General features: G+C 40.3%; 1 protein-coding gene across 7 annotated transcripts in view; it reads right to left on the reverse strand.

Moving 5' to 3' along the window:
• Positions 1 to 26279, reverse strand: part of CCDC141 (coiled-coil domain containing 141) — a 158335-nt gene that overhangs the window by 124554 nt on the left and 7502 nt on the right. The window contains exon 1 of one of the 7 annotated variants that reach the window (XM_043524935.1): positions 25715 to 25788. The exons of the other annotated variants lie outside the window; for them this stretch is intronic. Within the exon in view, the coding sequence (XP_043380870.1) occupies positions 25715 to 25780 (66 nt within the window). The 5' untranslated portion in view covers positions 25781 to 25788. Of the gene's footprint in view, positions 1 to 25714; positions 25789 to 26279 lie in introns of those variants that run through there. 7 annotated transcript variants of the gene reach the window in all.

Below are 26279 nucleotides of genomic sequence, written 5' to 3' on the forward strand. Positions count from 1 at the left end.
CCATTATTCCTGACTCAAAATTTTTTTAAACAAAAACAAGCATTTTAATCTATCTCAGCACAAGACAGACTAAAGAAAAGATCAGTAATTTTTACTCACTATTCAAAATAGGAACTATGTATAAACTGATATTGCAAAAATAAAATTATTAGACACAGGAATAGATCCAACAAACCCATTATTTGAAACAAATATTGCGCAATACATAGACAAAGTGTGGTAATTAGCTTTATGTTCTCAGCAGTTTCTGTGCTAGCCTTATAGTGACAAACCCATCTCAAAGGACACACAAAAAGTCAATCTTTTTAAACAACTATTTACATTCCCGATTTTATCTCCTGAATGATAGCACAGTACTGGGAACTGCATTCTAATCTTGACTCTGAAAATGACTCCTTCTGTGCCACTGCGCAAATGCCCATCTTTTTCTCCTTAGTTTCCCCATCTAATGATAATAAAAGACGAAACCCTGAAGCTCACTGTACTCTTTATTTAAGCAGAAGCCCCACTGACTTCAATAAAGTCTTGCCTGAGTAAGAACAAAGATCATGATTCTGATGTCAATTACACCAATTTTACACATGTAATGCTGTTGAAATCAAAGGAGTGGTTCCTTAAATGACACAGATAAGAGATCAGAATCAGGCCTGGAGTAAAAACTGAGTAAGGCTTTGAGGATTTAACTTATTATAATACTTCCTTTCTCTTCATTTCATTAATGCTTAGTTATCTACCTCACTGGGGTGCTGTGGGGACTAATTAGTTAACATTTGTGAAGTTCTATATTCAGTAAGTGTTAAGTACCATTATTATTAGTCATAAAAAGAGAAATACTGGCTCATGATAACTTTTACACCACAGAGATTTTAAGGCTGTATGATTAAATGAAATTTAGAAACCAACTTTATCAAACTAATGTTAATGGTTAGGCTTAACGAGCCATTACCAAGCTCATGCAAATTTTAAAAGAAAATTCATCTTGCAAGACAATCTTCAGTGTGTGTTTTTTTAAAACTGCTTTCTTTGTTTTCCTTTTATGGGCTTGCATCATTATTTCCTACATTATCTTTTTATAGTGGCATAGCTATATAAATAATGTTGTCTATGTATTTAATTTGCCTAGGCATATGCACAATCTGTACAAAGTCAAGGAGACACTCTAATGCCTAAGTGTTCTATTTAGTCTAAAATATAAGCTATCTTCTGAGTGTTAACTCCAGATTGCCACAGATGCTGGACAAGTGCCAGGCCAATAAGTCTCAGAGAGAAGTTAGCTTGGTTCTTCAAGTCAAAAGGAAGAAGAGTAATTCCATGCCAGAAACTTGTGGAACTGAGAGGCCAGAGTAGGAGAGAAGATAACATATGTGAGTGGTGGGAGTTGCAACTCCATATCCTTTCTTCACTGCTGAGGCTACTCAACCCTCAAGCTTGTGGTGTGACATCTTTAATTATCTGGGAACAAAGTGATTACTTTCTGCCCTCCCGCTGGAGTTTGGGTCTGTGGAGAGCATCCTCCAATCAGGTCTGCTGCTATGCAGGGAACCATCTCATCTGCTCCTACTGATGAGGCTTTGAGAGTTCTCATGACCGAGGTCTGGCAAGAAACATCCTGCTCTCATCCTCCACCCCATGACACCAGCACGTGGAAGGGCAGAGTCAGAGAAGAGATTTATATCAGGGTATATGTAGGGTGGGTTGAACATTTCTGTCAAAACATTTTGATGGAAAATTGGGTTTTTGACAAAATGAAATTTTTATGAGAAGTGTCAGCTTGCTGCAGAAAGTTTTGACTTTTTGTTGAAAAACTGAACTCCCAAAATCAAAAATATTTTCATTTGAAAATGCTGCCATGGTGCCTCCTGAGACCTGTAGCTTAGGAACCTCTTGAATTCTCTCTCCTCTATTGATAAGCCCCTTCGTTTTCAGTTTAAACTGATTTTTACTGAAAAAATCCCGTGTTTACAAACAGTATTATTCCTTCCCCCCGGCCTCTCCCTCCACCCCGATATTCACCCTATTTTTCTCCAGAGAGTCAAAATTTTCTGCAGGAAAAATAACTATTTTCTGACCAACTATAGTACATGGCCCTTCTGCATCTCCCCGGTGACAGCTGCAAAGTGTCATTGGGAGTCATGACCACTTTAAAATTCCCTCACTGTCAAGTAGAGAAATGTGTCAGGCAATGCATTGAACAGGCCTGTAAAGCCAGAAGAGGTAGTTTGAGAGGCCAGTTACCCCATTCAAGGTGTCCAGAATAATCAAAATGGACACTGGGTGAGAGGAAGATGGTCCCTGGGAACAGTTAGTGTTTGGGAGGGGGAAGATCTAGGAAAAAGCCAGGCTATTGTTCCTTTGAGGGCCTGGACCCAGGAGCCTTGGAGAGTGGGAGGGGCAAGGCCCCTCTCTCTCCCAGCTGGCCCCAACAGGTGTTTGTTTTTAGGCTCACCTGGGAAGAGGACTGGGTGTGTGAATCAAAAAGGAGGCTCCAAGACCAAGGAGGGAGAGCTCACTAAGAGGAGGACTCTGCCAGGACACACACAAAGGGCTGTGGAAACCCTGAACTAATGGGGCAGGCCTGCAGGCTGTGGAGGCCAGGCCTTGAACCAAGCAATCCCAGAAAGGAAGGCTGTGGAAACCCTAAACCTAGGGGTGAACAAAAAGGGGGCTCTTTTGGGAGCTGGACTATGCTGAATAAATTGGATCCCAAGAAAGGCGGAATCTTCTTTTCAAGACGCATGGCTGTGAGTAAGATTATTTCCAGCAAGCTGCAGGGACACTAAGGATGGCATGGGAGTGGCACACCATGCAGCAAGAGGGCACGCTTAGAGACAGAACCCCTCTAAAAGGCCACATTTGACAGCTGGGCTGGAAATAGTTATGACTTTAGCATGTTTCCAAGTGGTGGTGAAGGAGTCCCTTGGAATAAGTAGGTAGCAGGCTCTATGGCTGCACAACCCTGTTCCACATGTAATTAAGTCGACCCCTACAAGGCACCTCATGCAGTCATCCATGGTACTGCTGGCTGGTCCCACCTCCCTCTCTGGCTTTAAAGCTCCTGAACGGAGACTCCATAACTCTCTTATGACAATTTTCAGAGTAGCAGCCGTGTCAGTCTGTATTCGCAAAAAAAGGAGTACTTGTGGCAATTGGTTAGTCTCTAAGGTGCCACAAATACTCCTTTTCTCTTATGACAGTAACACCCTTCTGGGCTTGTTTCACTGGCACAATAGCATCCTGAAGTCCAAACCAATAGTGTCCAACAAATTAAGAATAATGAACATAAAATCTTCTGCCCCACCTGAGCTCCTCTTCAAACTCGGGCTCCAAAATCTAAAGTAACCCTCTGCAAAGGATTCACCCCTACTTTGGCCCTGTGGCGTCCCTACCCCACTCTTACAGAGTGGTGCCTTTCAGGGCTTTCTCCTCTGGAGGCCTCCCCAAGCTGTTAATCCTGAGGGTTTTTTCCTCCCTTTTGGCTGCCTGCCCGCCTGCCCTGCCTCTTCAGGGCTAGCCAAAGGAGACACCACTCCCCCATCCCCCAGCAGTTTTCTTCAACCAGATTAGCCTGCCTCCTCATCTCCAGGGGATTCTGAAAACCTTTCCCAGGGAACTCCCTCCCTGCTTTCTCTTCTTCCTGTCTCTTTATCGGACCCTGGTGTCCTCTATCCAACCCCACTGGGAAGCACTTAACAATCACTGATCCAAGTCCCCCTTACAGACCATGTTCAGTTCTACACGGAGCATTGCAGTGGATCACAGGGAAATTTCCACTTGTCATAACTATATATACACACAAGAGGAGTGCTGCTCTTATCCAGCCCCTCACATACCAGCCAAGTTACCAATGTAGGTCCTTGGTTAGGTTATTTTCAGGCATCCCTGGCATTCCTAGTAAAAGATTAAGCATACTGAAGGCAAGCTTGCATTATTAATGTAGTCACTTTGCCAGTGTTATATAATGCTGGTAAAATCGGTGGTTAAATGCATTTTGTGTTTATTTCTTTCTAATGATGCTAATTATTCTAATACATTTGTTTCTTAGCTTTTGCATGCTGAATACTAATGGACAATTTTTTTTAATTGAAACCATTTGCCAATAGGTAAATGGGCACACTTGACTATTATACGCTTCTCTCTTTAGATAGAACAGTTTATGCATTCAATAATATATTTTAGTCTGCCAATTTGTTTCTAATGCCAGCTGTTCCAGTTATCATTCATTACGTTTCACAGACAAAGTAAAGATAGAATCTGGCATTTATGTTCCTTCAAAAACAGACCTAGATATTGATTCTTAAAAACGATCTTGAAACCACAGCTGGCCTGTTCTCACAGTGATTTTACAAGGCCATCCCAGTAAAAGTATAATATAAATTCTGGAGCCTTTTGTTACCATGAATACACATGCCAGGACAATTCATTCCTATTTCAGACTAGCACAAATGAAAGAGAAAGTTGCAAGTACTTATACATGTCATGCTGCTGTTCTGTGTAGTGCTAAATTTCACCTAAATAATAGACACTTAGTCCCAGATCCCCAAAAGTATTTAAGTTCCTAATTTCCTAATGGGGCCAAAATACCTGTGAGGATTTGGGCCTAAACTAACTATACAGAGTAACGTAACATTAAATACCCAGAGACTGATGTGCCTATGGCCACACAGTTTAAATACTGTCTTCCTCTTTCAGCTAACTCAACAAATTCAAAGCAATAACAGACTACAGTTTAACACTCAAGCTATTTTATTCTTGGGGGGAAAATGGTTCCAGGGAGGGTCACGAGCCAAGAAATAAGACATGAATAAGAAAACAATGAAACTGGGGAATGGTTTATGGTTTTTACTCATCCTTTCCATGGGCTCAGTTATTGCTAAGTGACGGAATGTGAGGAGGACACAGAAGGGGAAAACTGGCCAAAAGAGACATTTCATTTAAAGATTGGATTGGTGTCCATCCCTCCCTTCTTATCATTTCAAATCCAGCCACCAGAAAATAACTGACGCATCCTACAAACAGATTACTCAGGTACAGTAATTGCATTGTCCATGTGCAGCACCTCCGGTTTAACAATAATTAAGTCAAAGTCTCTCTGCTAATATCATCGTGCACTTGCCCTTGTAAAATGTTTAAACATATAATCTGAGAGTGCTACAGAATTTGATTCTAGTTAATTGTGTGTTCCCCCTCCCCCAAAGATTCCTGCTTCTTTAAGCAGTAACAGAACCATGTACAGGACAGCACCTTAAGCAGTGGGTAAATCAATCACAGGACTGTAATATTTAGGGTTTGATACCAAGGTGAGATCCTCACACTCCTCCCTTTACACCGGAAAAAGGGCTGGAGTGGCATAAAGGGTCCCTGAGAGCCCCATATCCAACCAAGGGAGCATTCCTCCAGTGCAGGAATGAAGACAAAAAACCTTAAGGCTGCTTCCTGAGGATGCCCTTGCAAGCCCTGGCCTATGGGACATGCTGAGGGTGAGAGAAGGGGTAACAAGGGGTCAGGGCCATTGCATGAAGCACTGTGGAGATTCTGGGTAGCTCTGTAGCTTGTAGAGCAGCCCTGGGACACTTGGGACGCAGGGCTGTCCAAGTTACTCAGGGGGAGTGTGTCTCTCCAGCCCCCAGCTTGGCCAGGGATAAGGAAGGTGCAAAAATGGCTTAAATCCACCATAGCCCTCCTCCCTCTTGGCTGAGAGTTCTGGGCTGCATCTTAAAGACGCACCACAGACTCTCACCCCCCAAATTTTTTTACTACGCCAAAGATTGTATGAAAGGTTGTGTGATTCCTTGCTACTTCTATAAACTAGATTTCATATTGCAAAATAGTTTCTCCCCTATTTCTAAGCAGACATTATGTGATGGGTCCTGTAGTCTCCAAAGGATACATCTCTCTATTAAAGATGCCATTAAGCTTGTTGAGATTTTTACATAAGGTTTTTTCTGGCATAAAACGATTCCTGATTTCAGCAAAATTACACATAAAATAGAGTCATATTTTTGTAGCAAACAGTGGCTTTAGTGATATGTTTTATTCTCCTTTCTCCTGCATTTAAAGAATGCATATACACAGGCCTGTACATTTGTGGCAAAATTTTGGAGGAGACAAGGTTACAGTATCACAGTTCAGGAAACTATTAAAAAATTAAAGAAAAAATGTGTACAGTAAGTACCAAACTGCCTGTGCAGAACAAGATCTCTGAAAGTTCCCTCATGACCTCTTGGATAGTTAACAACTACTCCTTTACCCAATTCATGCTGATTGTCCTGTAGTTTCAGGCTTCTTCCAGCTCTGTTTTTTCTATCCATATCTTACAGCTTGGGCGGGAACAGGGCTTGCTGCTTCCTATTTCTCTTTGCCTCATTGAACTACTCTAAACAGGTGTTCTGGAGACCCGCACTGCAAGATTATCTGTCTGAACCTTTGTTTCCTTGAAGTTTTGTCACAGATCTCCTCCTTTACCAATCTCCTATAAACTCCATCTGCTGTCAGGTCTCAGAAGGCCTGGTCTTGCAAACAGTGGATTCAATTGGAGATTTTTGCATCAATTTCAGTTTGCAAAAGTGTTCATCTGGGTCCTTTCGCTTGCACGCACACAGCCAAGAATATCACAAGTTATTTACATAATTTTAAAAAAACAACAACATAATTAGGATCCACAACCGGCATGATTAATGTGCTCATTATGGCCCAATCCTGCTCCAGTCAAAGTCAATAGGACTTTTTGTTGCCTAATTCAATGGGAGTAGGATTGGGCTGTTATTCTTCTACTATTAAAGAAGCACACTTTCCGCCTAGGTGAAAGGGCCTCACACTGTAGCTGACAACAACTCTGCTTCTTTCCAGAGCTGATGAGATATTTGTCAGATAATATATACTACTAATAGAAGTGAAGACAAGTTCCTTCCTGGCTCCACAGCCAAGGGAGCTGCTTTGCTTTAACCTTTCTACAGCTTATTTGAGAAATCATTCCAATATACCAAAGCAGCACTGGAGTGAAAAGTTAATTTTAAATGCATTTTTAAATGTACATTTGTGTTGCTTTAGAACCAAGAGGTTGTTTAGATCCAAGAGGAACTGAATTACTTTTACTATGTCAGAATAGCCAGTTCAAGCTGCCTAAACAACCTATCCACAAGACCAGGAGTTCTCAATTCTCATGTGTGCCTGTGTGTGTGTTAGAGCTACACAATTCAGAAATATTTTGCAATTTCACCCAAACCTATAAAGGCACAGTTAAAAAAAAAAAAAAAAGCGTTTAATACATTGCATTTCACTCATCTTGGATAACGAAAATAGCCTAGTAAGTTTTGCTTTCCTTGTGGTGGCAAAACTTCACTCTGGAGCTAATTAGTAGTAGCCTTAGCACAGGGACCAAAGATGGAATGGGCAAGAGAACAAACCACCTGTTCCCTCTAAAACTGGTCACAAGAGTATAATGTTGAGGACAGAGTGGAGGAGCAATGTGGGAGAGGGTATGCATTGCTGCTGCCTATGCCATACCTGTTCTGTGGATAGAGGATTATTATTTGTTTACAATAGTATCCACTTTCCAAACACTAAGGAGGATTGTCTCTGTACTGCAAAGCTTATAATCCAAGTATGGCATAAAGGATGTTAAGTCTCCAGGGCTTTCAGTCCAACATCTTTCATGAGCACTAAATTTACTACAATAATATTAAAGAATTAAAAGAAAAGGAAGAACCCTTCTGAATTCTTGTGATCACGCACAGAAACCTCCATTTTGCTATGTGGCCATTAGTCAGGTGAAATTTAATGATTGCACAGACATTTCCTGTTTGCGTGTTGTGAATAAGGCCGAAAAAAACCCTATATTTTTACTTTGCAGAATTTAGCCAAAATTAATGTTTACCAGCTCATGCAAAATCCCTCCCCCAGTATTTGACAAGACAGCATGCAGCCCAAGCCCAGCCAAACATCCCGTCAAAAAGCTTCTCAAGTGGAAGAGAACTACTCCTCCTGTGCCTCCATTGTCTGATCTGTATGTCTCTGACTTCCAGGTATGGTAGACCATTGTAATACCCTGAAGCGTTTAGCCAGCTGGTGATCTGCCACAAATGGAGATGCCTAGGACAATGCTTTACTGCTCCCAGAAGTTGTAAATGACTTCACTTAAAACCATGGAATTATTCATATTTCCTTCCGTAAAACATCTGTCAGCAATCTTTCCACCCCACCACAAAAGTTTTGATTGCTGGCTGCCCACCAAATATAAGCTGCTGCCACAGGGAGGAGGAGCAGTTTAAAATTATGGCTAGGCTTCATAAAATCCCAGTTGGTGGAGCCTGCTGACAGGGAATATGATGAGTCAGCACAGCACCATCTGCCCTGGGTAAAGAGAGAAGGTAGTCGTGACTTTGTACCACTACAGCCTTCCCCTGTCAGGCTTCCTGCTCCTGGGGACCTGAGTCTGAGCTTACTCTGGAAGAAACTGGAAAAACCCTAGGCCGAACCTGGTCCTGGTGCTTTTCCACCTTCATGTTAGTGGAGTAGCTTTGAATAGCGATTAATCAAAATCCTAGGTACAGCGTCAAGTAGACATTTTGGGAGAGGGATCCAGCGCCTGAGGTGGGGAATGGATGACATTAAAATATCTTTGCCTATGTGTGTACCCCTGCATATATCACCGGAGTACCCTGTTCTCACTTACCAGGTTTACCTGCTGATTCCAAAGCCAGTCGGGTATACTAATATTTACTCACCAGCCTCTGTATTACAAGGTTAAACGTCTTTAAATAAATTAGAGCAAAGCAACTAGTTGAGTAAACACAGCTTGTATGTGAAGAAAGAGTGTAGCTTGAGGCAACAATGCCCATTATCATGCATCATCAATCATTTAGATAGTTCCTAGTATTTTTGTTAAACAAGCTGTAGTACAGTAATGAGCATTTTGTCTCCGCTATGAGTAGCATTAGCAATGCTGCGTGTTTGGGAAGGGCTGGAGGAGGAGAAGGTGAATGCAGGCAAAGTGTGGAGAGCTGTTATTAAATACCTGTATATATAACAAATACATTCTGCTTTCATAACAGTAGTTTCAATATTACTCGTTTTAAAAGTTTATGGGAAGATAAGTAGTAACAGAAGGGAATATTATATATTTCCTTTTTATCCAGACATAAAATGGTCTCCTGCACAGCAATTTTCTAGGAATGGTAGCATTTATTATCCAGCATGAGGTTTTGCTAACATTCTGGATCAGCTCTCTAACTAATGTAGTGTAAAAAAATTAAATGAACATTTGCTATTCATGGTTTCTGTACTAATTTAACATCTTGCAGTACAAAAGTACTAGTTGAAAGAGCAGGCATGATTTAAAACTACAGGTAAAATATTACTTTCAAAACTTCTATATATGCGATAAACCCACGCACATACATTGCTTTGACATTAAAGTCAGAATTTGCAACAAACCCCACACAATTGCCATAGTTACATCTCATTCTTAATACTTCATTGGGAAAATACTGTGGCGATTGAGATACATACTGCAGAAACTGTTGGCAAATGCTGATGTTTTAAAAGTGCTGACTGCTGCATTTTATGTTTTGGAATAAAATAAGAAAACCTGAAATAAGGGTAGAGGGGCAAGGGAAGGCCTCTCTTTCGGAAGTTTCCTTTATGGTTTTCTCCCTCCCAGTCACATAAATCGTGTCACCCAGTGGGATTAGAATCAATAGGTATGACTACAAATAATTGGCTTAATCAGCCGCAAGGAAGATTTAGGTTAGATATTAGGAAACACTTTCTAGCTATGAGGATAATTAAGCATCAGAATAGGCTTCCAAGTAGGTGGGATCCCCATCAGCAAAGATTTTTAAGAATAGGTTAGACAAACACCTGTCAGGGATGGTCTAGATATACTTTGTCCTGCCTCCATGCAAGGGGGTTGGACTAGATGACCTCTCGAGGTCCCTTCCAGTCCTACATTTCTATGATTCTGTGTGTAGTCATCTTGATTTTATGTCAGCCTCAACATGAGGACTTCAATAGCATAGATATAGGTGTGAGGTTTTTTGCAGGAATGGTGGGTGAAATTCTGTGGCCTGCGTTGTGCAGGAGGTCAGACTAGATGATCATAATGGTCCCTTCTGACCTAAATAAATATCTGTGTTAAAGGGAAGCTCCAAATACTAACAACTTTTCTGATGACTTTAGACAGACAAGTTGAATATTTAGTGTAGGCCCCTTTCTTCTAAAAAGGCTTTTCACAAATCTAATTGGCTCAGTAGTTTAAAATATGTAATTAATAAGCAAGAGGTGACTGCATGCCAAATTTGTTTCACTGTCCGAGTAAAATATGAAAATGTTTGAAAGAGAGTATAAATGGTTAAAAGTAAATGAAAGAATTTTAAAAAAAATTATCTCTGATGTTTAAATAACCCAAGGTGGTGTTAGTAACAGAGAAAAAAGTTTTGAAATATATGGTATTGTAATACTCGCTTATAAAAATCACAGAGATTTATTGGGACACTGCAAGTACCAACTCCAGCACACACAGGCAGGACTGAACTTTCTGCTAACCTCCCTCTTCCCTACTCCCAGGTCAGAACAACAACATACAAGACAACAACTTAACACTAAGATATAGCATATCAACTGGTGGAGTTGCTGTCTATATTAAACATTATAGCCTCCCCCAGTTACATAAGAATCTAAACAATAACTCCTAGGAATCCAAGTAGTCTGCCATCCACACAGGTTTCTATATTGATCTCTTCACTTGAGTCCTATATTCAGTCATGGACACTTCACTCATAGTTGGATCTAGATTATCAGAGAGGCTGATTATCATAGAGGACAGGAACGCTGTACTCTCTGTTGAAGATGGTAGTGTGTTGAAGTCCTGAAATACCATGGCAATTCCTCCTCCACAGGCAATCTCCCGTTACAATCCACAGTAACCTGTTGTGGTACTTCCAAATCCTCTTCTGCATCCCTCTGGAATACTTGCAGAGCTTCCTCAGTGTTTGCCTCCCCTTTCTTTCAATGAATCTGTGCCTTAGTTCTCGATGCACTACTCGATGCACTTCTTGCTTTTTATATCATATTATTTTTGCGTATTACCTTAGTGGGGGATATAAACATTACAAGTAGGATTAATGCATGCAGCAACTTACAATCATTTTATAGAACCTAAAAACATCCTTACAAGTTTAACACCTATCTTGAACGATACTAACAGAGGTGAGCTGGTCTGGTTTCCAGCTATGAATTTGTCCGTTCTCAGCTGATGCCTACAGCCTTGGAAAGAGCTGGCACCTGGTCTCCAGCGTCACGCACCCGATCATATTTCCCAAATTCGTCATTATAACTGGAGAATACACTGCCAGGTAGTCCAATAGTTTCTTTTCGTTGCCTTCTGTGGTTGCTTCTGTCAAGTCAACCCCTAGCTCTTTTACTCATTGGGCTGCTTCACAGCTATTGATCTCTGCAGTACAAATTTTCCTTTCTTTTTCAGCACTGGATTGTTCTCCATGGATCAGACTTATTTCAGATCCTGGGTCCAACAGCATTGTGGTTTTCCAGCTGTCAAAGTCTCCAGACAAACGACAACAGGCAACTGAGCAGCTCTTCACAGGGGCCATTTTAATAACTGCAGATGGTGGCCTTATTTCATTAGTAGCTTCTAGTTTGGCTTGGTGTGGCTTTCTTCTGCTTGTGCAAGTCCATCTCCAATGACCTTTTCCTCTACATTGCCTGGGACCCACTTGAGAAACAGTCTCCCTCGTATGACCCAGAAGACATCTGTGAATAGCTTACACCCGTGCCTTGAAATTTTTTAGCCACTTCCCTAGCAATAATTGCTCGAAGTGCTGCATATAAAGGAATCACCCTGAGGCTGGGAATTAACAGCTGACACCTTTAAGGAAACCCCAATTTCTGCTTCCACATTTTGAATTCTGTGTAGAATGTGGTCCATAGGTTTATCCAGTATGGTATCTTCTTTCACCAGAAGGTTATGACGTTCCCTTGCTAAACCATTTATAAACGGACTTTTCACATAGGATTCTCTCATGACTTGTCATTGGCCAGAGACCCCTCCCTGTACTGCTAGTTCCAGATTTGGCACAACAAATTCTGCTTCACTTGAGCCACCTCCTGACATGCTGGCTCAGGGAAAGACTTACTGAACAGTCTCCTTGGTGTACACAAATAATTATGCAGGGCTTCCCCATCCTGCCTATTCCTGGCTTAACATTCCTTCTAGTATTTCAAAAGGGCCAATCCCCCTTCCTAACGGTCATTTAACTATTAGCACAACTGTCTAGATGATGCATGATCTGCACAGAGAAGCTACTGGTAACATGCTTTGGCATTACCATCCAAAAACACTGTGCTGCTTATTCATCAGTCCACTCGTTCACAGACAGCAACAGCTCAAAGTCTGTCAAGTACTCATCGATTTCAGTCTCATCTGCTTGACCAGCAAATTTCTTCTCAGGCAAATTGCTTTTGCCATCTTGAAGCTGCTGCCACCAGTTGTAATACTAACTTACAGAATCACAGAGATTTACTGGGACACTGCAAGTACCAACTCCGGTACACACAGGACTGAACTTCCTGCTAGCCCCCGAAGTCAGATCAACAATCTAACAACATACTAGACAACAACTGATACCGGTCAAGGTGCTGTCTGTACTAAACATTATAGACTTTATCTTGACAGTTTCTTTTTCAACTTTCTCCTTTAAATCTGTACCACTTCTATGGAGCAGCTAAAGATTAGCTCATTTCTATTTTCATTTTTTTGAATTGTGTCTTCTGTACAATTACAGACACCTAATGTATCTCCAAAATATGTTTGACATTGTCCATTTCCTGAGGAACAGAGTACAGTAGTATTTTCAAAGGCTAAACTAGATATAGTACTTAAAGGAACCGTTTGCAGGATATTTTACCCAGAGAGGAAGAGTGGGAATACATGATAGTCTTGTGTGTATTATGGTTTTATTGACATGAGTTTGAGATGACCCTATTATTCATTATTGGCAAAGCTATGAATTAGTCATCCCACATCACACCACTGTACTCTGTATATGCCAAAATTATTCAACAGAAAAAATATTTTAGGAATAGTTTCACTGGGGGACTGCTATTGTTCATATCTGATACTATTTTTCATACCTTTCCAGCTGTGAATCCAAGCTCCCTTTGTGCCATGAGTCCAACTGTTCAGGCCTCATAGAAAGAGAAAAGTTATAACAAATTTTGGAAACTTCTAAAATTATCTAAAATCACTTCATATAAATCATATCATCTGATTTTAAGGTCTGAAACCTTGTGATTCACCCAGGCTAGAAACAAATACCTTTGGAAAGGGGGGAGATATTGTGTTCTCCAGTGATCCTGTATAAAGCAGCCATTTCTAATCCTGACAATTCATGAGCTAACAGACCTTCAACTTGTCCTTGATCCAAGACCAGATGCTAGCAATCTTGGGCCCCAGGCCAGTGTAATTTGGGGGAGGAAGTGGGGCAAAGTGCGAAATTCTATTTTGAGGGGAAAAAGAAAAATATTTTATGACATCTTGTTTTTTTCCTTTGCCATCTAGCGAACAGCTATGAAACCCATGGGCAAAGTCTATGGCTCCATCCCTCTTGAGTGGCATTGTCCACAGAAAATATAAGCACCTTCAGCTACCAGTTACTACATTAGCTCATGTGGCTAATGATGGTGCTGTAGATCTAAAGTTCCCAACCCTGCTGATGATCCATATGGGGGTCACAGTGGTTCCACATAATGAAAAATTTATTTTTTCCATTTTGGAAAATTACATATAAAAATCTCTACATTAAAAGAACATTAATGTTGCTAAGTCAAGCACTCAGAAGTCAGGAAATCGCAGATTAAGGTTGTCTCTGCAACTTTAATTTGGCCCTTATGGGTGCCTGCATTATGATACAGTCTTCAATTACATACTTTTTTCCCCACAGGACTCCTGCCTTATTCAGTGCACAGGGTGGACATGCTCTGGAGAAGAATCAGGGGTGAGGAGTGAATGGGGATGTTGGGTATAGGACCCCAACTTCATTTATTGCAGAATTTGAAAGGTGTCTAGTGAATGAGGCAGGGGATTGCAGGAAGAGAAAGGATGGTCTCATAGTTAAGGCAGATGGTTGCCACCCTGAAGAACCGAACTGAGTCTCTGCCTCTGCCACAGAGCTCCTGTGTGATGGTGGACAAGTTACATAAACCGAAACTTCCACAGGTGGGCACTGGGTGTTTCAAGTTCTGGGTGCTCAACCTCAGACACTTGAAGTTGGATTTGCGGAAGTGCTGAGCACTCAGAACTGCAACTGAGGTCAATAGGAGCTCTGTTCTGAGCATATGAAGTACTATAAGATATAGGTGCTCTGAAACATCGGGTGTTAGGCTTTGCAAATTGGGAACACAAAATTAACTGATGCTATTGACAATTTTGGCTTTTAACTCTGTACCTCAGTTCCCCAGATGTAATATGGGGATAATACATGCTATCTCGTCTCACAGGGCTGTTGTGAAGATAAATTGATTGGTGTTTGAAAAGCACTAAGATCTTATGATCAGAGCACCATAGAAAAGCCAATGAGCAAATTAATAGTGCTGTTAATGTACAGTAAATAATCATGGCCACACATTAAATTATTAAGATAAAAAGATATATTAAATAGTTACTCATTCAGTGAGCACCATCAATCTGTGCACCAAAGGAGGCAAGGGTCCTGTGAAAAAAAAATAGTATGTGATCATGTAATTAAAGACTGTATCATAATGCACAAGGGGGCCAAATTAAGGTTACATGGGTATCCTTACTTTTGACATTTCCTAATTTTGTAATTGACTTTGCGACCTTAAGATTCTTTTTAACATAGTAAAAGATGTACTATGGATGTAATATGCATATAAGCTGATACGTAGATTGCACTCTTGTTTAATTATGTTGAGATAAAACATGCTGTGACAACCATATCCGGATACATAGTTTAATACATGCTGTGCTCAAGCCATAACTAAAATTAGGTCCTTCAGATGTAGCATACTGTGTACTTATAACAAGTATTTACACTGATTACATGATAGAATAGGAACAAGAAAGATTGTGTGTGTTCTATGGGCCAGATTCTGCCACTTATTCTTGAGTCTTGAGAAGTCTGTGATACCACCTGCGCCCCTGCTAAAGGGCATATCCTGGTCCATGTCTCCAGCCTGAGTAAATGTGTTGTACTCGAGTACTGGGAGCAGAATTCTGCCTCTAGCTCCAGAGCATCAGCAGAACCACTCAACAGGGGCTACTGTAATCTCAGAACTACAGAGACTTTAGGACTGCTGCATCGCAAACACACACAGGAAACCGTTATGTTAATGTATATAGTCACTGCTCACTCTGCTTTCCCCAACACCCAAACCTGCCCTGTCTGCTACACAAATGAAGACCCTTTAGAGGCCCTTACTTAGAATATTTAGCCCACAGGAGCCTGTATTCCATTTATCTGCGTACCAGGGACAGGGCCCCCTGTGACAGATATTACAACACAATGCAGTATATTTAGGGACCATTGTATTACATTTATGAATGGTTTCTCTATGATTGTGTTCTGATCCATGAAAGATGATTACCACAGCTCTTCCTGGAACTAAAAACATGTGTCTGTGTGATTACCCCGGGATTGTAAACACCTCCGGAGAGGTTCAATACCCTGGGGGTGGTTTGCATAGATTGGTTCAGGCTGGCTTTTCCAGAGACAGAGAGCTAGTCTACCCTAGAACCGCTACAGCTGCGGCGCTGTAGCGCTGCTCGTGCAGACACTCTGTGCCGATGGGATAGCGCTCTCCCATCAGCATAATTACTCCACCTCCCCAAGCAGCAACAGCTATATTGGCAGGACAGCTTCTCCCTCCAACATAGCACTGTCCACACCAGTGCTTAGATCGGTGTAACTTATGTCTCTTGCGGGGGGGGGGGGGGGGGGGGGGGGGGGGGGCTAGCTTTTCCAACACCCCTGAACAACTTAAGTAAGCACTAATGTGTACAAGCCCTAAGGGACAAAGAAAGGTCTTCTGGGTGAGCTTGAACTGACACAGGGCCTCCATTTTGATTCTGCAGGCAGGACTTTTTGTCTGGGCGGGGAGAACAATCCTTGAAGAAGGGTTGGACGAGATGTTGGCCTACTAGGGCCCCATAAGGAAGGTGGGCAATTCCTGGTATGTTTATTAGTAAGCATGTAGGAACTATTATTGGTTTATATATGTTTTCTCCATGATGCTTTACCCTAAGAATAAATGTATTCTGCCAAGAAAGAGCTGTGTGGTAACTTGTAACTGCTGTTCTTAGCCCTCAGAGGGAAGGCAACACACAGGGGCTGGCCTTTAGGCAGACTGGCTTGCTGGGACAACACGATGTATGGCAGAAGGGCTGTGAAGCCTTAAAACCCCGAATCAGAAGGGAGTGAGACAAGGGCCCTGCCCAGAGACAGGTGACAACTGGAATCCTGAGACCTGACTGGGCTCTCCTGGAGTGCACCACAGAGGAAGGATGCAAGTTTAGTTACCCTGAAACCCAGAATAGTCCAAAGGAGCTTTCGTTGTATTTATCAGTGTAAGAGCTATTCGGGTTAGGGACCACCGCTTACTATGTGCTTCCACAGCCCCTAGCACAATGGGGTCCTAATATGACTGGAGCTCTCAAGGCACTACTACAAATTATAAAATAATAATGAGAAACTTCCAGCAGAAATGGGCTTAGCACAGCTCCTCATATCCTGGCCAAAAGGCAGCCTTCTTTCAGCTACCCTGGGAAGACTGGTGTTGACCCCAAAGGTACCAAGTTTGAGCCTCTGCTCTCGTAATGTGCAGAACATGTATTCTGAGTTCAGGCCCTGAATAGGGGACATCAGTTAATTAGATTGTTTGCTCTAGGGTCCCATAGGTATTTTGCAGCCCCCGCAGCCGACATTCCTTGTGCTTCCTCACGGATTTGCCTCTCTAAGTCTGTAACATCGTATATCTAAAAAACTAGAGAACATTACTATTGATGTCCTTTCCCCCTATTCTGCTTGCTGAATTACCAAATGATGCAACAGGGAGATCATAAACCACCTTCACTCCCTGAAGTGCTATCTCACTCCTCTGACTCCACTCCTGACTCTTAATTCTATATAATATACTACACAGAAAAATAAATGAAACAATACACGTCTAATTTAAGCCTGTCAGAAGCAAAAGATACAGAATTAAATTATTGAACATTATTGTTGAGCCCTCAGAACAGTGGGTGACCTTGTATAGAATATGTGTCCTTTAATTTTATTCTCAGTTAAGGTAAGAATGAAAATTCTGAATTTCCTTAATGTTATTTTAGCACATTTTTAATTTAATTTCCTCAATTTTATCAATAAAACCATATATATATATATATATATATACACACACACACACACACACACACACACACACACACAACACACTTACAAACCTAAACGTTCTAAATTGTTTGTGCCAAAGGGCACTTACCCTGCTTGCACATATGCAAACTCTTTTGTTACACTCAAACTCCAATACATGGAAACCCATATATGCCCGTCAGAGTTTGCACTTGTATATATGCCCAAAAGTGTGCCTACAATCTAACATGTAGGTGAAGGTATAGTCCACAATTCCTTCCACTGGAAGCTCTATTCACTGGAAAAAACTGTAGTCAACCCATTAGGTCAACAGATCAGGAGATCAGCAAAATGATTTCCTCAAGGCAGATGGGCTTTGTCTGGACTGGCAGGAAAAAAAGATAGCGGCTCCTTTAAGGGTCCCCCCCTCAGGATTTGGGAGGGGAGAAAGCATCACCTGAACTCGTGTCAGGCCAGTGGGACTCAAGTGAGCCTTTGGCCCCTGCACACCTGGGGCAGGGCATATAAACCCTGTCCCTCTGGCCTGAGTCATTTCTCTTGCCTGGTGAGCAGCTATAAGGAGGCAACAAAGGGGCCTGCCATGGTTATACATGGCCAGGGATAACCCGCCCGCCACCATGTGGGGCTAGGAGTCCCCAGGAGCCTCAGGGTGACCAGCAAGGTCCCAGTGAGGACAGATTGGAATCACCTCAGGATCACAATAGAGGCAGCGAGAGAAGCAGCAAGGCCCAGAGCAAACTGAGAGTGTAGGTGTTTTCCCCCCAGTGAGAGTCAGTCAAGCTTATTGCTGGCGATCCAGTGCAGGTGCTTGGTCCATAGGGGAGTCTAGTTATGTGATAAACCAGAATTGGAAGTAGACTTAGGGAAAGGCATCCCCTGAAGAAACTGGAGAATGGGCTTGGGCATGCAAATGTCTGGCAAAACTGGGAGGAGTGGTAGATACGCTGGAGGGGAGGGATAGGATACAGAAGGACCTAGACAAATTGGAGGATTGGGCCAAAAGAAATCTGATGAGGTTCAATAAGGATAAGTGCAGGGTCCTGCACTTAGGATGGAAGAATCCAATGCACCGCTAAAGACTAGGGACCGAATGGCTAGGCAGCAGTTCTGCGGAAAAGGATCTAGGGGTGACAGTGGACGAGAAGCTGGATATGAGTCAGCAGTGTGCCCTTGTTACCAAGAAGGCCAATGGCATTTTGGGATGTATAAGTAGGGGCATAGCGAGCAGATCGAGGGACGTGATCGTTCCCCTCTATTCGACACTGGTGAGGCCTCATCTGGAGTAGTGTGTCCAGTTTTGGGCCCCACACTACAAGAAGGATGTGGATAAATTGGAGAGAGTCCAGCGAAGGGCAACAAAAATGATTAGGGGTCTAGAGCACATGACTTATGAGGAGAGGCTGAGGGAGCTGGGATTGTTTAGTCTGCAGAAGAGAAGAATGAGGGGGGATTTGATAGCTGCTTTCAACTACCTGAAAGGGGGTTCCAAAGAGGATGGCTCTAGACTGTTCTCAATGGTAGCAGATGGCAGAACGAGGAGTAATGGTCTCAAGTTGCAATGGGGGAGGTTTAGATTGGATATTAGGAAAAACTTTTTCACTAAGAGGGTGGTGAAACACTGGAATGCGTTACCTAGGGAGGTGGTAGAATCTCCTTCCTTAGAGGTTTTTAAGGTCAGGCTTGACAAAGCCCTGGCTGGGATGATTTAACTGGGAATTGGTCCTGCTTCGAGCAGGGGGTTGGACTAGATGACCTTCTGGGGTCCCTTCCAACCCTGATATTCTATGATTCTATGAAATGAGGATATCAGCCACTTTATCCAGCCCCTTAATCATCATATGAGGAAAGGGCAGAGGGGTCCCGCCAACAAGCTAGCACCAACTGTGTAGAGCGGGGGGGCGGGGGGCGGGGGGGGAGAACGGGGGGGGCTGCCCTTCACCAGGTAGAAACAATTAAGGAAGGAATCTTGACCTGCACTGTATGAATTATTGCCAGACAGTTGAAAGATGAGTTAAATAATAAAACTGAGGCCTAATTAAACCACATCCCTTGCACCTTCCCCCCACCCCCTGCCCCCATGTGTCCTCAGCAATGTACTGGACAATTGTATCGAGTAATTAGATTCTTCAAATGCAATTGAATAATTACAGAGGCATTATGGTTCTCTTTCCTCACTTCTCAGTTCCCCCAGATTCTTCGCAGGCAAATGAACCACAAATACATTCTTCAAAGACGGGCTTCCAAATAATTCACCAGTCTCGTATTTCACGTAATACCTCAACAGTCTCAGATTTCACCAGGTTTAGATGCTGTGTCTTAGAAGCTGGTTATCTACAGTCTTCACTGGTACTTTTCAGATTAATCAGTGTTTACATATCGGTTTTGAAATGGTCAAGTGCTAATAAAGCTGTTCCCTGGAAGCCCAAAATATAGTAATAATACATTATTTTGGTGCTCAAATATTATTTCAGTGGGAATTTGGGGTACACAAGTGTGAGGGCTGGTTGGTGAACTGAACTAAAGTTATCTGAGGAAACCACTGAAAGAGAATATAGAACCTCACAATGTCACTTTTACATTCGCTTTTCTGACTACAACTGCACTTTCAACCCGAGAAAACAATTTTATAATGGAAAACAACTGATCTTTACTTTTAATGGCATTGCTGAGCACCTCTGTAATTAAATGTAAATAACTCAGAAAACAGAGATTAACAGATAATTTGTCCCATATCTAATTTACTGAAAAATAAGCATTATATGAAAATATTTATTTTTGTATGAAACAAATAAAAGGCTCATTTTAAAATATTTCAAATGCAAAAGATGAACATATTACTTTTTGAGAAATATATTTTTCCAATTTGCTCCTCTTAGATATTTGCATATAAATGACTACTTTGCACTTTATGCTCTGTGAATTGGAGTAAATACAGTAATTAGGAGCAATCTACAGGTACATGGACCAAATTATTAATGGTGCTTTTGTTTTAATGAAAGTTAAATTTGCAGAATGGATTTATTTATATTTTTCAGTCTCTCTGCTCCAGCTCACTGTGGTCTTTAGCATGACAAAGAACAGAGCTTTGGAGACAAATCAAGAATGCCAGTGTTTGTCTTACTGGGGGCTGTAACACTGTCATAATCCAAAGATTGGCAACACACTCTAAACCAAAGCACTAGTGTTGTGAAATCTAAGATCAAAGGCAATATTTTCTCCAGACAGGATTTCTGATGAAGTGATTGAATTAGGAACCTGTGGTGGAGGGAGGATGGCAGAGCTGCGTTGCAATAAGTGCAATTTTGTCCCTTGGAAGCCTTGGCTGAACTTTCCCCTCCATTTTAGAAACTAGAGTGTGAGTAAAGCTTGAAAAAAATTTCAGCCCAGAAAAAAAACAAACCCTTGCCGAAGCAGGTCAGCCTAAAGCTGAGGTGTGGCAAACCATGAGGAGGAGAGGCCTATGATATCACAGAAGGAGGGGTGGAGTTTTCAGCAAGACTTTCTGGCCATTGCTGGTTCTGGCTAGTTTAATGAATCAGCAGCAGGCCTGTAATTCTTGACTATAGACAAGTCATATCCCAGAAAGAGAGAGTTAAGGCCCCGATCTGGAAAACACTTATGCATGGGCTTAACTCTGCTCATAAGAGAAGTTCGGTCAAAGTTAATGGGACTATTCATGTGCTTGGGGTCAAGTATGTACATGAGTGTTTGCAGGATCAGGGCCAAATGTTTTAAAATGAATCTGCCAATAGAAAATGTGCAATGGCTTCGCATTTCCAGACACTGAATATATGTCCCACTGAATGCAAAACAGATCCACGCCCTGGTATATATATTCATAACACAAGTGACAAATATATACAAGCTTCCATGATCAATTAGCTATCATTAGACAAAATTAAGTAACTGCACTATATCCTAATCTCTTAAATCATTGTTTCCCCACAAATTGCATTAATCTTTTCATGTTGTTATTAGACTCTGTGACCATGCTATAAATACAAAATACAAGCAGTAAATATTTCATCTATAAACAACTGTGTTACAGATATGAATGAAATGTACAGTAATATTAGAAGGAAGTTTAACTAGATGATTTAATATCATATGCATGTTCATATTTTCTGTTTAGTCTAACGTTTATCATTTCCTGTTTAGTCTTTCAGCCTGGTTAACAAAATGTTCCTCTTCAGAATCCATTAATGTTTAAAGCGGGGGTCTTTTTAAAATTACTGTACTCTAGTTTTTCAGTATAACATAATAATGGGCCACATTCTCCGCTTCAGTGGAGCTGTGCCAATTTATACCAGCTGTGAATATGGCCCAATATGGTCTATCAAAGGAAACATATTTGGATATTTTTTTGTCTAATACATTTTAAAATATACAAATAATTATTTTTACTGTATGATTCATAATTAGAAAAATGACTCTGCTGGTTAAAGTTAGAAAAGTGGCTATATATATCTAAAAAATCCAAACCTTCATGCTCAAGACATCTGCTTCCTCAGTGTCTTGAGTCTTATCTGTTTATATTCGCAACAAATAGGTTGGCATTATTTTTTTTTAACTCCTGTTAGCACTGCAGAGCCAGTAGCTCTCTGGAACAGCAAACTGGATTAAAAAACTGTTCATGCATCATCAGAAGTATTGTAAACCGAGTTTCAGTGGCAATGCCAAATTCTGTCCTCATTTACACCTATGAAATCCCACTACACATGTAACTGAGGGAAGAATATGGCTTGCAGTATCTTTGATGAGACTAACAATGCACAAACCAGGGGGAGGAGAAAGAGACTAAAATCAAACAGCTTGATGTTCAAATCTCAGGCTGAGATTTCAGCACAGTTAGATATAACAACACACCAACTATTTATTTGCCAGCATAGTCACATACATATTCAAAAATCTATCTGAAATACTGCACAGATTGTTAGATCCCAATCCTGCAAAGACTTAAGCAGGTGGGACGGCTCAGGTGCTTAACATTAAGCAGATGCTTAAATCTTTGCCAGATTGGGGCTTTGGACCCCATCCTGCACTCAGTTACACATGCGCTTAACTTTCATTTCAATGGGACTACTCATGAAGTACATGCTTAAGTGTTTGTAGGATCAGGGCCTTTAGCTTAGGGTGTGGAAGTGTGATTTTTATTGTAAAGTTTTAAAATATCCAATTTAGTAGAACAGCAGTAATAATAGAGAAAATGGCAAATTAAACCACATTTATAATTAACATGAACAAAGACCTATTAGAACCTTAAAACTAGTGAAACAAAAATTCTTTAAGAATGTAATGCAAAGACAATTCAAAACAATCTCACAGTGTTACATAAAATTGAAAGTAGATTTGGTCAAAAACAGGAAAAAATTTCACAAAAAATTCAAAATGTCAAAGTTATTTTCATTTCATGGAGTATGAAAGGATTTTTTAAGAAAATTTCATAAAATGTTTTCAAAAAAAGTCAAAATTTTGACTCTTAATTTTCCCCTTTTTATCTTTTTTCTTGTTGACACTGTGTGCAGTAAAATATTGTTTGGTTTCTTTCCCCGCTTTTTCATTTTTCCTTTTGCTACTCTGTAACTTTCAAAAACTAATACAAGTTGACAGTTTGAATCACAGTTCATCTGTAGAACCTGTTATAACCTCACATAACCTCAACATAATATATGATAAAATGCAGAGTGTTTTGAATTATGAGAACTTTTGCTAAGTATCCTTCAAGTGCCTGTGTTTTCATAAATTTTAGGATTATTATTGATTTACTATAAATGTACTTTTATTAGAGTATTTTCCATTTTATTTCTACTGTTATGTACAAAATACAAATCTGAGATACAATGGCAGAATGCTGCCACGATTTAAACAAGGTTCAGGCTCAAATGGTTTGAACCGTAGGGCACATCAGGCCTTAGCTTTGCCATTATCTTGTTCGGTGTATTTATAGTGCATTCCAGGCTACAAGATCTATCAAACTTCAAAAATATATGTGAGTATGGGCTATAGTGAACTTTCTTTATATCAACAAATTGGAGTCGATAGGAAGTAGAGAACCAATGGGGTTGTCAGTTTTATAGTTCATGAGAGAACAGCTAAAACACTATATTGCAAGAAAAAAAACTGAGCAGGGGTATATTATTGCGTTAATATGTTTGCATAACCCTCGTTTCCAAAACTGATGGTGTAAACTGTGATCATGGAGAGGAAAAAGAACAGGGAACTGACTAAGAACTACAAGGAGTTCGGTGGCACCTTAAAGACTAACAGATTTATTTAGGCATAAGCCATGCATCACTCCATGCATCTGAAGAAGTGTTTTTTTTTTACCCACGAAAGCTTATGCCCAAATAAATCTGTTAGTCTTTAAGGTGCCACCAGACTCCTTGTTGTTTTTGTGGATACAGACTAACACAGCTACCCTCTGATACTTGACTAAGAACTGTGTATACAAGATTTTACAAAGATAAGTACAATCTAACAACTGTAATTGTGTGACTTGCTTTGGACTTCTGCCCTTACAGTTCCACATTTCTAATTTTCCATTTTTTAATCTTAATGTAAATAAGTTTTGGAATTAAATGTTAAAGTCTGTGAAACATTACTGGCTCTTTGACTTTATCTATCTTCACAGAGTAAAGGTATAATTCATGAACAAATAAGTGCCAAAGATTATTGTAATAAGTACTTCAAAGGTTGAGAATCATTGTCTTATACAAACCTTTGATGACAGGGTCTGGTAATTTATAAATAAATATCTTCCTATGATAAGTGTTATCAGCTCACTACAGGCAGAAAGTTTCACATCTGTTAAGGAATGAAGAGTCATTCAAAATTATGACATTTGTGGTCATGTAATAGAGCTGGCTAAATTATTAATGGGAAATAATATCTATTTTGAGTTTACTCTTTTCCTGTGGATTGTTCACTATTCAATGTTGATTTCGGCAACAATATTTGTTACTCAAAATATTCATCAAGAGTTTACACAAAAAGTCACCGTGTGTGGATCAACTGACTGTTCACTATTCATTATTAGTGGTATATGATTGGTCACTTAAGTCATATGATACTGTTTCTGCTTCCTGACTGGATGACAGACTTTTTAAACAGGAGACTATAATGCATATTGAATGACAAACAACAAATTGCCCACTTACAATATCAATTTTCAGATGTATAAGCATTTGTGAACTTTTGGGATCCACAAACATTTTTCCACAAATAGGAGATGAGTAATCTCACTGTTTACACAATGTGAAAATAGTACTGAATCACTTTTTCTATTATTTGACTATTTATTATGAGCATTAAGCAAACTGAGTGAAGCCAGATGAAGAACAAATCAAAGGGTCCAGGAACAAAAATATACCCAGAGTAGGAGGGATGAAAAGTTAGTTAATACTAGCCAAATATCTTGGCTAACATCACAGAATAGCTGATGCTCTTGGATTATTATTCGATTTCGCTTACCATGCCCAATAAAAATGGAGGTATCTGTGGAGATTTTATAGTCTAAAGACCATAACATTTAAAAAAATCAGTTTTAGGTTAGAAAATTCACTGAGACTGCACCAAGGGAATTTTTTCTTTTTACGTTATTGTTACTGTACACAGGGACTGACCATGCTGGGATTAAGAGAGGAACGAGCCATGGACAGCAATATATGGTGACACTGTACTGTTGACCTTGTCTGCAAAGATGCTCCAGTATATATGAGAGAGAGAGAGAGAGAGAGACTGACTGTTGCACTTGATTTTGTTTAGTACAGAGCTGTCATGCTGCTGCCTGCAAAGAGGCCGTTTTTATTGTTTACATTGATCACTGTAAATATCAGGTGACATCCATAAGATCTCTTGTGGATGGACATTTAATGGACAATGAAAATATTTAATATATGATATATGTAATATCAGGTCGGTTTGTGCTGGTAGGTGGGGTTTAAAATCTTCAACTTTATTTTTACTTGCTAGTGTTTTGGATTATGATGTTTTCTGCTTCTCGGATTTAATATTATTTCTTATTGTTGGAGGGCGAAATTCAGTTTATCATGCCAGTATATTAGATCCTAATTACGTCTAAATATTTGGGTTGGATAACTGGACTAAACTACATTTTCCTGCATACCCAAAACTCCCATTCAGGTCAATGGTGATATGACATTTGGATGGTCAAGAAAAGCAGGATTAATCCCTTGATGTGTTTTTCTTTAAATGTTACCAGTTGTGCTATCCAAATTTCACTGCATACACCATATTAGATTAGAACTCTGCATATACCTTAATTTATTACTTCACATATGGTTGAGACATACCTTAATATGAGCGGTGCAGCACCTGAAAACTAACATTAAAAGGAGGAAACATCTTTTCCAGTTCATATTTGCTCTGTCTTAAAATATGAACAAAATCTGAATTTAATAAAAATACATAATAACATCAAGAAACTTGAATGGAACCTGACAAAGTACAATGTCACAATGGTCTTGGGCACCCACAAGAATCTAGAGAAATTCATTTACTTAAGCCTATATGCAAGATGCATCCATCCCTTCAGATCAGGAAAGTGAATGCTCATCTCATCTCATGTCAGCAAAATAGGAATAATTTAATGTGACAGTATATTACTGTACTACCTTCTTGTCTCTGAAATATCCTTGAATAATATTCTGCTCCTAAGAATGACCTTTATTTCCTAACACTGGTTGTAGTTCTATGATTGAGCTATTATCTTCCTACCTCAAGCCAATCACTTGCTTAATGTTATCACCTTATTCCTACCTTAATATACATGGATCACAACAGAAAAAAGTGACTGGAATGTTAATTTCACATTTACAAAACACTTGATTGTTTTTGTAGTTGTTACCATAGTTATGA

This window comes from Chelonia mydas, chromosome 11 (genome assembly GCF_015237465.2).
Source record: "Chelonia mydas isolate rCheMyd1 chromosome 11, rCheMyd1.pri.v2, whole genome shotgun sequence".
Classification (NCBI taxonomy): Eukaryota; Metazoa; Chordata; order Testudines; family Cheloniidae; genus Chelonia; species Chelonia mydas.